The sequence below is a fragment of the Salmo salar genome, chromosome ssa27, assembly GCF_905237065.1.
Source record: "Salmo salar chromosome ssa27, Ssal_v3.1, whole genome shotgun sequence".
Classification (NCBI taxonomy): domain Eukaryota; kingdom Metazoa; phylum Chordata; class Actinopteri; order Salmoniformes; family Salmonidae; genus Salmo; species Salmo salar.
The window spans coordinates 6,154,753-6,168,849 of NC_059468.1; the positions used below are offsets into that span (position 1 = coordinate 6,154,753).

The 14,097-nt window shown below is 46.0% G+C and overlaps 2 protein-coding genes across 3 annotated transcripts in view; both read right to left on the reverse strand.

Annotated features, from left to right (window-relative positions):
- Positions 1 to 987: 987 nt before the first annotated feature.
- On the reverse strand, positions 988 to 6,905 carry LOC106588517 (proline-rich transmembrane protein 1). Of its 2 annotated transcripts, XM_014177628.2 has the most exons (5): positions 6,418 to 6,905; positions 5,857 to 5,868; positions 4,216 to 4,682; positions 3,346 to 3,516; positions 990 to 2,814 (listed from the first exon to the last, which is right to left on the reverse strand). In XM_014177628.2, the coding sequence occupies exons 1-5, from the start codon at positions 6,431 to 6,433 to the stop codon at positions 2,638 to 2,640; spliced, it is 843 nt and encodes a 280-aa protein (XP_014033103.1). In that variant the 5' UTR covers positions 6,434 to 6,905; the 3' UTR covers positions 990 to 2,637. The 2 variants fall into 2 exon arrangements, with proteins under 2 accessions (XP_014033104.1, XP_014033103.1); XM_014177629.2 differs by lacking the exon at positions 5,857 to 5,868 and having other exon boundaries at positions 988 to 2,814.
- Positions 6,906 to 7,200: 295 nt separating this feature from the next.
- Positions 7,201 to 14,097, reverse strand: part of LOC106588514 (helicase SKI2W) — a 44,267-nt gene continuing 37,370 nt past the window's right edge. Inside the window, exons 28-29 of the mRNA XM_014177624.2 lie at positions 13,482 to 13,622; positions 7,201 to 7,774 (exon numbers count right to left, since the gene is read on the reverse strand). Coding sequence (XP_014033099.2) covers positions 7,574 to 7,774; positions 13,482 to 13,622 — 342 coding nt within the window. The 3' untranslated portion in view covers positions 7,201 to 7,573. The remainder of the gene's footprint in view (positions 7,775 to 13,481; positions 13,623 to 14,097) is intronic.

A 14,097-nucleotide genomic window follows, 5' to 3' on the forward strand; every position in this document is an offset into this window, starting at 1 on the left:
AAAAACACCAAAAGAAAGATGCCCAGGGTCCCTGCGTGAACGTGCCTTAGGCATGCTGCAAGGAGGCATGAGGACTGCAGATGTGGCGAAGGCAATAAATTGCAATGTCCGTACTGTGAGACGCCTAAGACAGCGCTACAGGGAGACAGGACGGACAGCTGATCGTCCTCGCAGTGGCAGACCACGTGTAATAACACCTGCACAGGATCGGTACATCCGAACATCACACCTGCGGAACAGGTACAGGATGGCAACAACAACTGCCCGAGTTACACCTGGAACGCACAATCCCTTCATCAGTGCTCAGACTGTCCGCAATAGGCTGAGAGTGGCTGGACTGAGGGCTTGTAGGTCTGTTGTTAGACAGGTCCTCACCAGACATCACCGGCAACAACGTCGCCTATGGGCACAAACCCACCGTCACTGGACCAGACAGGACTGGCAAAAATTGCTCTTCACTGACGAGTCGCGGTTTTCTCTCACCAGGGGTGATGGTCGGATTCGCGTTTATCGTCGAAGGAATGAGCATTACACCGAGGCCTGTACTCTGGAGCGGGATCGATTTGGAGTTGGAGGGTCCGTCATGGTCTGGGGCGATGTCACAGCATCATCGGACTGAGCTTGTTGTCATTGCAAGAAATCTCAACGCTGTGCGTTACAGGGAAGACATCCTCCTCCCTCATCCACATGATGCAAGCTCATCCTGACATGACCCTCCAGCATGACAATGCCACCAGCCATACTGCTCGTTCTGTGCGTGATTTCCTGCAAGACAGGAATGTCAGTGTTCTGCCATGGCCAGCGAAGAGCCTGGATCTCAATCCCATTGAGCACGTCTGGGACCTGTTGAATCAGAGGGTGAGGGCTAGGGAATGTCAGGAAACTTGCAGGTGCCTTGGTGGAAAAGTGGGGTAACATCTCACAGCAAGAACTGGCAACACTGCAGTACTTAATGCAGCTGGTGGCCACACCATATACTGACTGTTACTTTTGATTTTAACCCCCCCTTTGGTCAGGGACACATTATTCCATTTCTGTTAGTCACATGTCTGTGGAACTTGTTCAGTTTATGTCTCAGTTGTTGAATCTTATATTCATACAAATATTTACACATGTTAAGTTTTCTGAAAATAAACGCAGTTGACAGTGAGAGGACGTTTCTTTTTTTGCTGAGTTTAGTTAAGGTTTTCTAGGCCAATAGGGATACAATAAACTATTGATTTCAACTAAAACACAATGGTGACATGCTAATAATCTATGAAAAATAAATATTATAAATAAACTAATAAATTATAATATACATAAATACATAAATAAATAAAGTGAACAAGTATTAAACAATCTTATGCAACAAACAATTTGTAGCTAAAAAAGTCCATGTCATGTAAAAAAAAGGCGGGGAAAAAGACACCGACACAGTACACCCTATGGTGTATCCCTCCATCAGCACAACTTTAAATAGAGATGTCATTCATCCAACGAGAAAAATCTCCATCTTTTTTCACAATTTTCATATATTAATCTCATAATAAGACAATATGTCTTCATTTACTTTCCATTTGATTGTGTGTAAAATGAATACTGATCATTTGTATCCCTCCATACCTACGTCTGTTTGGCAGTCTTATACTATAATTTATACTATCCATTTAATCAATATTTTAAAAATACTATCGTTAGATGGCGGGTGTTTATGAAAATCATAAATCAAAAACTATAAATGACTAAACACAATTCAATAAAAGTATTTATATTAGAAGTAATTCAAAACAACCTCTTTACACAATACTAATTATATATGGCACTAATGTCAGTCATGATTTGTGATCTATTTGGCAGTTTTGTGAAGGCTTAAATAGTTTATCAAGATACAGTGTGATCCATGGTTTGGTCTACCTAGGTTCAAGGGGACCATAAATTAATCTGTAATTCATAGTTAAAGGGCAATTCTGCCACTTTTCAACCTCATATTCATTATCTCCAGCACCATACCAGTGTCTACATATGTGAAAATTGCACGTTTCTATGATCTGTGGTTAAAAAGAGAAGAAGGTCCTAAAAATTATTCTGTGACATCACAAGGCAGGAGTAAAAGTAAGAAAAACTGTGATTTTCAAAACCTGCAATGAGTTTCTAGCCAGAGGGAGGGCATTTTCTTACTCCCCACATCACTGTGAATCTCATAGTTTTTGAAAATCACAGTTGTTATTTCTTTGTACTTTTGATGATGTCATGCAACATTTTCACAAATGTAGACACTGGTACTGTGCTATAGATAATGAAAATGAGGTTGAAATGTGGTGTAATTGCCCTTTAATGCCTCTGTGTATGTACTCTGTTTCCCCCATAAGTGCTATGGAGCGCTATTATATCCGAGTGTAAATGGTAAGTAATACTGGCAAATAATGTGTACCTATTTGTTTTGGCAATTGAATATAAGTGTGATTGGTTCTCAACCCATTAGTAGTCAGTAGGTCAGGTCAGTACTGTATATACAGTACACAGGGTGCATATATATATATATATATATATATACCCCAATATAACATACCAGTTTCAGAGAGTGAATTCCGGTGCTCTTATTCTTCAATCTCCACCCAAAGCTACATATCCCATGATGCCACACTGCGTTAGGTATTAGGGTTCCCAGTCATCGTCATGGTGTTGGGAGGCGATGATGACTACCACGGTGAGGATGGTACACAGGACGATGGAGGCAATGCCCACCGCCAGGCTGATGAAGGAGAAGTTACGCGCCTCGCGGGACGCTATCTCTGCCGTCACCATGTCCCCCCTGGCCACTGCTGTACGCACCTGAGGGAGGGAAGGAGGGAGAGAGAGAGAATGTTTTTTCCCCTCACAAACTATGGTTTTTGGAGTGCTTGGCCATATTTATAGAATCTATTTCATGCCGTTTATGAATTTAGTTGAGAGAGGGAGAGAGTGGTGTTGACAACCGCACATACTCACACAAAAAGCCACAAAAGACAGTTTATCAGGCCTTAAATTAAACAACCATAACAATAACAATACTAATGGTTCAAGACCCAGGTTTGCAGGGCTATCTATGCCTGGCTGTCAGTTTAGCTCAACTCAAACAAATCGGTAGGAAGCCCATTGCAAAAATCAATTTTAGCCTGTGTAAACAACGCTGCAATTACATGATGTAGACTGTTGTAGAGTCTTGTGCATAGCGATCAGGCTAACCAACAAAGCCAGCATATAATAAATAAACATAATACGGTAAAACAGAGAAACAACAAAACAATCAATAATTTCACAAAAAATTACTGGCTAGCTAACAAACATATTGTGCAGACAATTCTGTGCTAGCCTAACACCAACCTGTACTGCCTTGATGATGGCTATGATTCCTGTGGGCCAGAAGCAGCAGACGGTGGTGAGCACAGCGATTGGCAGGTAGTCGTGAGGCGGGCGCCGGGGCTCCATCAGGGCGATGCCATGGGGCATCTGCATGCCCATCTGACCCTGGGGCATCCCCTGGTAGGGCTGTCCCTGAGTGAGAGAGTCAGTGAGAGAGTGAAAGAGAGAGAGAGAGAGAGAGAGATGTATCAAACATCTCAGAGTAGGAGTGCTTATCTAGGATCAGGTCCCCCCTTGTCCATGTAATCTTATTCATTGTGATCTACATGGCAAAACTGATCCAAAACCAGTACTCCTACGGTGAGATGCTTGATCTCTTCATGGCCACTGACCTTGGAAAAGCCTTTTGGGATTTCTCTGTACCCCTCAAGAGCAGCAAACCAATGTTTACTTTCCACAGCCTTAATCTAAGAACCAATGGAAATTGGCTGTGTGGGTGACTCATTCTCCATTCGATTAAGAAAGGAAATGCCAGGTCACTATAATGCTGCGTCCGCTCCACAGTGATTTACTACTGCATTATGATGATACAAAAACATATGCCATGGCATAGTTGAATACTTGTTTCTGATTGGCTTGAAGGGCATTCTAGAGCATTAACCCCTTGTTGATTATCCCTTACAGAATGTATCATGGTGCAGAAGTAAAACACTGGGGAGCAGCATTATACCTTGTGCGGGCCTTTCCGTTCTTGTATATTTTTGCCCACCCAGCACCGGTGTTCTAAAGATTCAGGTGAGCATACCACCCTCATATGCTTCGTTCTCTTTTCGGCAAACACAAAATGCTTTGGAATAATTACTGCTATCGTAGATGAATACACTGACTCACCGACGCCATGGGGTAGACAGGAACATAGGCTGTGCAGGGCTGCAGCTGGAGAGGGTATCCTGGTTGAAAATACCCTACAGGGGCGTGTGGGACCCCCCCTCCCGGGCCCTGGGTCTGGACTGTGTAGCCCTGTGGGGCCCCTGGGTGTCCGTAGGAGCCATTGTGGAACTGGGTCTCCTGGTAGCCATCGGAGCCAGGGGGCGGGGGTGGAGGGGGGTAGTTGGGCTGGAGGCCACAGCCGGGCGGAGGGCCCATGTTGGGGTGCTGCATGTTGGGGTGCTGCATGTTGGGGTGCTGCATGTTGGGGTGCTGCATGTTGGGGTGCTGCATGTTGGGGTGCTGCATGTTGGGGTGCTGCATGTTGGGGTGTTGTTGGCCCATGTTAGGGTCCTGGGAGGGAAGGTATGGAGGGGGCTGCATTTGCTGCATGGGTTGGGACATGGCCTGCCGATTGGAGTCCTCCAGACCTGAGAGTGGAAGAGATGGAAAGAAATTAGAGAGAGAAATAAATATGTGAGTGAGTGAGTGAGTGAGTGAGTGAGTGAGTGAGTGAAGAGTCGGCAGAAATGTTATCTAACTAGCCATCACTCTGACATTTTGGTCACCGCTTACGCAATACAAGCACTATAATAGGTTTGTCACCTACGGGTATGTAAATCACACGAACGTATGTAGTGTGAAAATGTTGAATACATTTCACACACAAAGAGAAACAAAAAGCACCACGTTCACACAGTAGCCAGGTTGACTTTGTACAGTACAGCAATACACAGCATGCTGACTAGCCTACTCAGCAGTTGATGAGGCAGACAGAGAGAGACAGAGAGAGAGAGTTGTGCTTGGGGATACACACACCATTACATAACCCACTAACACTGTCACCACAGCCAAAGTAAGACCACTCAGACACAGAAGGGGGATGGGATCCTGACACAGCGGGAGGGACACCTTTCAAGGGTACATGGCGCACATCAGGAACTGAATGTGAAACAGGGAAATCTGTTTCATAGGATGCAATGGGAGACATAGTCAAGTGAAAAAGGAGAGGACAACAGTGAAGAAAGGAAGGGTTATAGTGGATGGATGGGGGATATGTGATAGTTCACTATCAGATCCATATGAACTCCTAATGCACTAATGTATATTTTCATTGACTGTTTGAATTAATGGCCCATTCACAACTAAGGCATATACCAGATAGCATACTACTCAAAGAACATCAAAGAACATATATTGTTTGAGCATTCCAAATGTCTTATGTTGTAGATCTCTAGTCAAATTATGATAGGATTTCTTTGGGTGTCAATAATTAAGATTAGCCGATTCCTTTGAGAGGGGGAATAGTCCTATATCTGTTGCCATCTCTCCATAATGAACAATACGATTATATCTGGCATGTCTTATCATCCATATTGGATTACAATGTTCTGTCTATTCAATACATAAAAGAAAACCTCAGCTGTCTGTCTATCACATGATACAGCTATATAGCCTATAAACTTCATTCATTGGGGTGATGTGCATGCCATGAACATGCACGGCGGGCCTCTATACAGGGCTTTTCCAACCGAAACCTGTTTCTGTGCTATAGGGTTTCATTTAGAATTAGGGAGGCATCTCACTCAGTAGCATGGCTCTTACCTTGGTAACCTCCTAGGATACAATGAATCCAGGGGAGTTAAAAAGAGAAATGAAGCAAATTATTGTGCTGCATTTCTTATGTTAACATCACACGCTCTCGTTTCTTCGCCCTGATACACTGTACAAACGCACGCAAATCCACCCACACTCAGGGAAACACACGCACACAAACCCTTATTTCATTGTAGTTATTTAAATAAATGTACATGCATAGGCAATTAAATAGAGCGTACCCTATTGGGAATAAAAAAACATAGCAGACTACAGATGTAGGGCATGCAGATAAATAGAAGGATGAGTTTGTCAGAGATGTTGACATGGGGAGGTGAAAACAGAGATGAAAACAGAGATAGCATACGTCACCAAGTAGCCAATTGTTAGTTATGCACCACAACAACAAAAAACACCAAAACAACCTATAGTCAAATAATTATCCCAAATGTACACATTTATCACAATCCAACAGAGAGAATAGACAGCGGGGGAGGTGAAGAATTGGCTCAATTATCAATTACAGTGCTGACATTAAAGACGCAACAGAACAAGAGAAAAAAAGCTTACCGTGTTTTTCAGACATTTCGTGCAGTCAGAATAAAACTCCCCTCCAAACAATGTAATGTAAATATTCTTATTCCTCCAATACGACTTCTGGTAAACCCTCTAACAGAAAAATGATGACTTAATTTCCAGCTAATTTAAATCCATTTTTTTTTTTAAATCCCCACATCCGTTGCCTATAATAACGGTATCACGTTATAACTTTAGTATATGATAACCGCCAATTGGATTATCCGATGATCATGACCAATAGGAAAGAAATGTCAAGCTTTTTCACACTCTCTGTAGCTGGTACATCAGTTACAGCGGAAAATAGGTTTCTCCAATGCATCTCTCGTTACATTGAATTAATCAGACACAAAGCTATCGTTGTCTTAAAGAGACAGCCGAGACTGGAAATACATATGCCACTGAGCTGGAAAATCCGACACAAACCTTTTAAAGAGGTGACCGGATATTGGATTTGAATACTTTTTATGCTATGCTGACAACTCTTTATACCCGTGGATGCTGTAGGAAGTTTTGAGAATCATCTTGCTGTCATAACATGAGCATGAGTCTAGAAGGGATCATGACTTTGATTAGGGTTAGATAGTTGACTGTAAATGACATTGTTTCACAGAATAGGATATGTACAGATTGTTGTTCCTACAGTATACAGCAAGGGCAATAGTTAGCAGTGTCATAATGTTTAAACCAATGTCAAACTCATGCATACAGCCACTTACTCAGACATAATCACAGGAGCCCTTGGGGGACAATTGCTAAAATCAAAGCACTCTAAAATGGTAGTCCACAGTGGATTTTATTACTGTACAATAAATTACAAATAATTTCATCATCATTACTACTTTGGTCTGATTTGTTTAAGAGCATTCCCTTTCCATGTCAAGGAATTTAATTAGGACTCACGTAAACAATAGTATGTCCATACACTCGCACACAAACGTGCACACAAACACACCCCTCCCTCATACACTCACCCGTTCTCCCACCATGCTCACACACATTGATCGAGCTTGGGACTTGGCTCAGGCACCTTGGCACTCTCTCACCTACAATACCGTACCTACATCCTCTCCACACTCTTTCACCTACAATGCAAACACTATCTACACCCTCTCTCTCTCTTCCTCTTCCCCCCCCCCCCATTCTCATCTCAGTGTGTGTAGAGCGAAGCAGTGAACACGATGTCTCTGCGAATGGCCAGGGAGGCCTTCTCCATCTTGCTGCCCAAGACCGAGTCTCCCACGATGCGTGCTGCCTGGCGCACCTCCTTCAGCACCTCGTCTAGTCTCTGGATGCAGCGCACCACCGTGCCCTCCTGGACGTCTGTTAACTGCGCAATCTCTGCAAATGGCTGGGGTAGGAAATAGGAAAATGTACCAGTTAATTTAGACACAGTTGAGTACAGGACTGCTGCCTTCTTGGTCTCCCCTGTATTTTTTACTTTTATTTTACAAGGCAAGTCAGTTAAGAACAAATTGTTATTTACAATGACGGCCTAGAAACACCTAGAAACAGTGGGTTAACGGTCTTATTCAGGGACAGAACGACAGCTTTTTACCTTGTCAGCTCGGAGATTAGATCTAGAAACCGTTCGGTTACTGGCCCAATGCTCTAACCACTAGGCTACCTGCCACCCCGACACTCTGCATCTCTTTTTAAATAAATAGGCTAGGAAGTAGGGATACTGTTGCGTTCGTTGATTGAAGGATCGGACCAAGGTGCAGCGTGGTAGGCGTACATTTTAAATGTATTAAATGAACACCGAAACAAAACAAATACAAACGAAAACGTAACGTTCAGTAGGGCATACAGCACAGTACCAAAAAAAAGATCCCACAAACTAAGGTGGGAAAAAAGGCTGCCTAAGTATGATCCCCAATCAGAGACAACGATAGACAGCTGCCTCTGATTGGGAACCATACCCGGCCAACAAAGAAATAGAAAAACTAGAATGCCCACCCAAATCACCCCTAAAGGCTCTCTAAGGTGTGACATATACTAGTTAGTTTAAAGTTAAGATAAAGTACAGCAGGGGTCCCCAAACGTTTTTGGCCCATGACCCCATTTTTTATATATCTAAAAAAAATTGCGACTCCATTAAGTAAAAAAGGCGATGTAATCAAAGCAAATGTTAACGTTTTTTTGAAAGGGGCTATGACAGTCTATTTCAAATCAATCTGCCAGTAGTTTTGACAGTATTTCAATTTGAAGGAAATATGGTTTGAAGTAACTGAAATCAGAAAGGTATTAGGAAGTTCAGAAGATCATCAGGCAATAATTTGGTACGAACTTGTGTGTTGAAAAAACCATCATCAGTAACCACGTTTCCATCCACAATTTTTATGAGTAAAGTCATACCGTATTAAAAAAATCACGACGGCTGTGATGGAAACAGGAAGTTTCATAAATGCCGACAGATCATTTGTTCGTTCGACATGGTGGGATCTTTTTATGTCGGTAAAATTAATTATGCGAGAAATGGCGGTGGAAGTGCCTTCATGCACAAATATTGATATAATAACCATCGTATCGAACTAAACTTGGTGTCACTCGACAACACTATGTGTGGTCGTACCACTACGACTCGGGAAACCATGCAGATAATTAGACTACAGAAGAAATAAGTTATGAAGAACTTCACAGGGTGGTGGAAGCAGGGATTAAATAAAAAACTAATCCCATGACTGAAACTTAAGTCGATCTCAGATCGATTGTCTGGAGCCAAGTTAACCTCCCCTTTCATGTAAGAAAGTCATGACCATCGTGCTTTTAGGGATCATTTTGTACATGTATTAAACTGTGAGTTCGGCCAATTTCAGTCTGAGAAGCTCCGTTCTGATGACTTTTTAAAAGCCCCAAAACATATTGGTGAAAACGCAGTTAGAATTATTTTAGCATATTGGACCATGCATGGAGTCTATTAGATGTGTTATTAGCAATAAGCTTCATCACCTGTAGCATAGTGGCTATAACATGTACACAGGCTGAAACATGGGGTTTATCCATCTGCATTTACCCCATTGGACACAACATCCTGATTGTTATCATTATTATTAACTTATTATAAATATAAATAAAAAAAATATTACAAAGTACACTATATATACAAAAGTATGTGGACACCCCTTCAAATTTGTGGATTCGGCTATTTCAGCCACATCTGTTGTTGACAGGTGTATAAAATCGAGCACACAGCCATGCAATCTCCATAGACAAACATTGGCAGTAGAATGGCCTTACCGAAGAGCTCAGTGACTTTCAACGTGGCACCGTCATAGGATGCCACCTTTCCAACAAGTCAGTTCGTCAAATTTCTGCCCTGCTAGAGCTGCCACGGTGAACTGTAAGTGCTGTTATTGTGAAGTGGAAACGTCTATGAGCAACAACGGCTCAGCCGTGAAGTGGTAGGCCATACAAGCTCAAAAATTGCCTGTACTCGGTTGCAACACTCACTACAGAGTTCCAAACTGCCTCTGGAAGCAACGTCAGCACAAGAACTGTTTGTCGGGAGATTTATGAAATGGGTTTCCATGGCTGAGCAGCCGCACAGAAGCCAAGAGTGGTGGAAAGCTCGCCGCCATTGGACTCTGCAGCAGTGGAAGCTCGTTCTCTGAAGTGATTAATCACGCTTCACCATCTGGCAGGATGGGCAGGAGAACGCTACCTGCACCAATGCAAAGTGCGGGATAATGGAGGAATAATGGTTTGGGGATGTTTTTCATCATAACGCTACAGCATACAATGACATTCTAGACGATACTGTGCTTCTAACTTTGTGGCAACAGTTTGGGGAAGGTCCTTTCCGGTTTCAGCATGATAATGCCCCCGTGCACAAAGCAAGGTCCATACAGAAATGGTTTGTCAAGAGCCCTGACCTCAAACCCATGGAACACCTTTGGGTTAAATTGGAACGCCGACTGCGAGCCAGGCCTTATCACCCAACATCAGTACCCGACCTCACCAATGCGCTTCTGGCTGAATGGAAGCATGATGTCACGTCCTGACCAGCAGAGGGCGTATTGCTTAGTCTTGGTCAGGATGTGGCAGGTGGTTTGTGTTTGTTGAATGTTGTGTTGGTGATTGGGACTTCCAATTGAAGGCAGGTGTGTATAGTTGCCTTTGATTGGAAGTCCTATATAGGTGTGTGTGTTTGTCTTTGGGGTTGTGGGGAATTGTTCTTGCACTGCGTTTTTGTATGCCTGTAAGACTGTTCCTGTCATGTGCATTGTTTTTCCAGTGGATGCTTTACTCCTTTTTTGAATTAAAACATGAGCATCCACAATCCCGCTGCGCCTTGGTCCTTCTCTCTCACATACGACATATTCGCCGAAGAGTACGACATATTCGGTGACAGAATTCCCCACCAAACCAGGACCAAGCAGCGGAAGAAGTCTGGCGCGGACTGGGGAACACGACGGGTAAGGGAGACCGAGAGGCACCCCCAAGATTTCTTTAGGGGGGGGGGCACAAGGGCTGTTTGACGGGGCAAGACTGGAGTGCCAGTCAACAGTCGCCAGAGCTGCCCGCCAGTCAACAGTCGCCAGAGCCGCCCGCCAGTCAACAGTCGCCAGAGCCGCCCGCCAGTCAACAGTCGCCAGAGCCGCCCGCCAGTCAACAGTCGCCAGAGCCGCCCGCCAGTCAACAGTCGCCAGAGCCGCCCGCCAGTCGTAACAGTCGCCAGAGCCGCCCGCCAGTCGTAAGTCGCCAGAGCCGCCCGCCAGTCGTAAGTCGCCAGAGCCGCCCGCCAGTCGTAAGTCGCCAGAGCCGCCCGCCAGTCGTAAGTCGCCAGAGCCGCCCGCCAGTCGTAAGTCGCCAGAGCCGCCCGCCAGTCGTAAGTCGCCAGAGCCGCCCGCCAGTCGTAAGTCGCCAGAGCCGCCCGCCAGTCGTAAGTCGCCAGAGCCGCCCGCCAGTCGTAAGTCGCCAGAGCCGCCCGCCAGTCGTAAGTCGCCAGAGCCGCCCGCCAGTCAGGAGCCGCCAGAGCCGCCCGCCAGTCAGGAGCCGCCAGAGCCGCCCGCCAGTCAGGAGCCGCCAGAGCCGCCCGCCAGTCAGGAGCCGCCAGAGCCGCCCGCCAGTCAGGAGCCGCCAGAGCCGCCCGCCAGTCAGGAGCCGCCAGAGCGGCCCGACTGCCAGGAGATGCCAGAGCGGCCAGACTGCCCGGAACTGCCAGAGCGGCCAGACTGCCCGGAACTGCCAGAGCGGCCAGACTGCCCGGAGCTGCCAGACTGCCCGGAGCTGCCAGAATGGCCAGACTGCCCGGAGCTGCCAGAATGGCCAGACTGCCCGGAGCTGCCAGAGTGGCCAGACTGCCCGGAGCTGCCAGAGTGGCCAGACTGCCCGGAGCTGCCAGAGTGGCCAGACTGCCCGGAGCTGCCAGAGTGGCCAGACTGCCCGGAGCTGCCAGAGTGGCCAGACTGCCCGGAGCTGCCAGAGTGGCCAGACTGCCCGGAGCTGCCAGAGTGGCCAGACTGCCCGGAGCTGCCAGACTGCCCGGAGCTGCCAGACTGCCCGGAGCTGCCAGAGTGGCCAGACTGACCGGAGCTGCCAGAGTGGCCAGACTGACCGGAGCTGCCAGAGTGGCCAGACTGACCGGAGCTGCCAGAGTGGCCAGACTGACCGGAGCTGCCAGAGTGGCCAGACTGCCGGAGCTGCCAGAGTGGCCAGACTGACCGGAGCTGCCAGAGTGACCAGACTGCCCCGAGCTGCCAGAACCGGAGCCACCTCCAGAATATAGGTGGGTTGGGGAGGGGGGGTGTAGCACAGTGCCGTCGGTGACGGCAGCCACCCTCCCTTCCCTCCCTTTTTTGTTTAGGGGTTATTGTTTGTTGGTTTTGTTGGGGTATTGGGGATTTTCTTGTGTTTTTCTTTTTTAGGTGCATCCCGGAGTCTGCACCTTGAGGGGGGGGGTACTGTCACGTCCTGACCAGCAGAGGGCGTATTGCTTAGTCTTGGTCAGGATGTGGCAGGTGGTTTGTGTTTGTTGAATGTTGTGTTGGTGATTGGGACTTCCAATTGAAGGCAGGTGTGTATAGTTGCCTTTGATTGGAAGTCCTATATAGGTGTGTGTGTTTGTCTTTGGGGTTGTGGGGAATTGTTCTTGCACTGCGTTTTTGTATGCCTGTAAGACTGTTCCTGTCGTGTGCATTGTTTTTCCAGTGGATGCTTTACTCCTTTTTTGAATTAAAACATGAGCATCCACAATCCCGCTGCGCCTTGGTCCTTCTCTCTCACATACGACATATTCGCCGAAGAGTACGACATATTCGGTGACACATGACCCCGCAGCAATGTTCCAACGTCTAATAGAAAGCCTTTCCAGAAGAGTGAAGGCTGTTAAAGCAGCAAAGGGGGGACCAACTACATATTAATGCCCATGAATTTGGAATGAGATGTTTGACGAGGTGTTGTCCACATACTTTTGGTCATGTTGTGTATATCATTGCCCTTTTAAGACACCAGTGTCCCCTTTGAGCTCTGTTGCACAGTGATGGGCATTTAGAGTCTTTTCTGTGACCCGGATCACTTGGCTCCATTCACCTAAAAGAGCTGTTCATTTGGCTCCCAAATGGCTCTTCATTCAGTAATGCTTAGAAATGTACCTAAAACCATGAAAAAATTGTCAATCTCTAATGTAAAACTTAAAACGTTGCCTACCTTTGTCAATTTAACTCACCGAAAAAATTTGCGTGGACCAGAATGAGGCTCTCTCCTCAATATATTGTTTCTGCACTGAGGAATTACCATCTTCGGATAATCTTTTTATCACTTATCTGCAGATAATTGATGCCCCCCCAATTGGATAGAAACCTAGCTCCTGGTGAAGATCTTTTTGGGGCCAGGTTTATGGAGTTTTGAGGAGCCAGGTTCATGGAGCTTTGAGGGGCCAGGTTCCAGGACATGGGATTAAGCCTAGTTCTGGAGTACAAAGTACTTTAAAATGGACATGCTTTTCGGTCCAGGACTAGGCTTATTCTGTGTCCAGGAAACTGTCCACGAGTGTCTTGATTGAAATGAGGTCAATCAAGAAGAGTCTAAAATTACAGTTAGCTTACGCCACTCACCATGCCTCTGGCCCAGCAGTATACCACTTCGGTCAGGCCAAACTTGAACTGGCCCACAAATTCTTCAGCTGTCTGGGTTATCCCACAGTCCCTCTGCAGTTCCCCAATACGCTGGGCCACTGCCAGCACTCTCTCAATACCCTATGGGAGAGAGGAAAGGAGAGAGGGAGGGAGAGATGTGGCAAAAGAAGAAAGTAATAGACGGGGCACACAGACAGAGTGGGGTAATGTAAGGAGAAGGGCAAAGAAAGAAAGAGAAAGAAAGGAGAGAGAGAGGAGAGTGATATGAGGTAGTAATTAGGGAGGTAGTAATGGGGCACGGTCAAAAGTGGGTTAATACAAGGAGAAGGACAGAGAAGAGTAGAGATTGAGAGCGAGAGAGAGGAGGAAGGATAGAGAAAGGCAGACAGATACAGATTAGTCATACAAGGAGCACTTAAACACGTGACACTTTCCAATCACATCCGCCTTACTTTGCCCACTCCACTTCAACCTCAGCCTCCCCTCTGTTAAGTGTTAAGCTGCACGTCATCTGAAATCCCACTCGGAGCCCTGTTACCTGTGTTGGGTGATTGTTTTCCCTGTCAGTGATCACTGTTCCTTGCTGCTCGCCCCT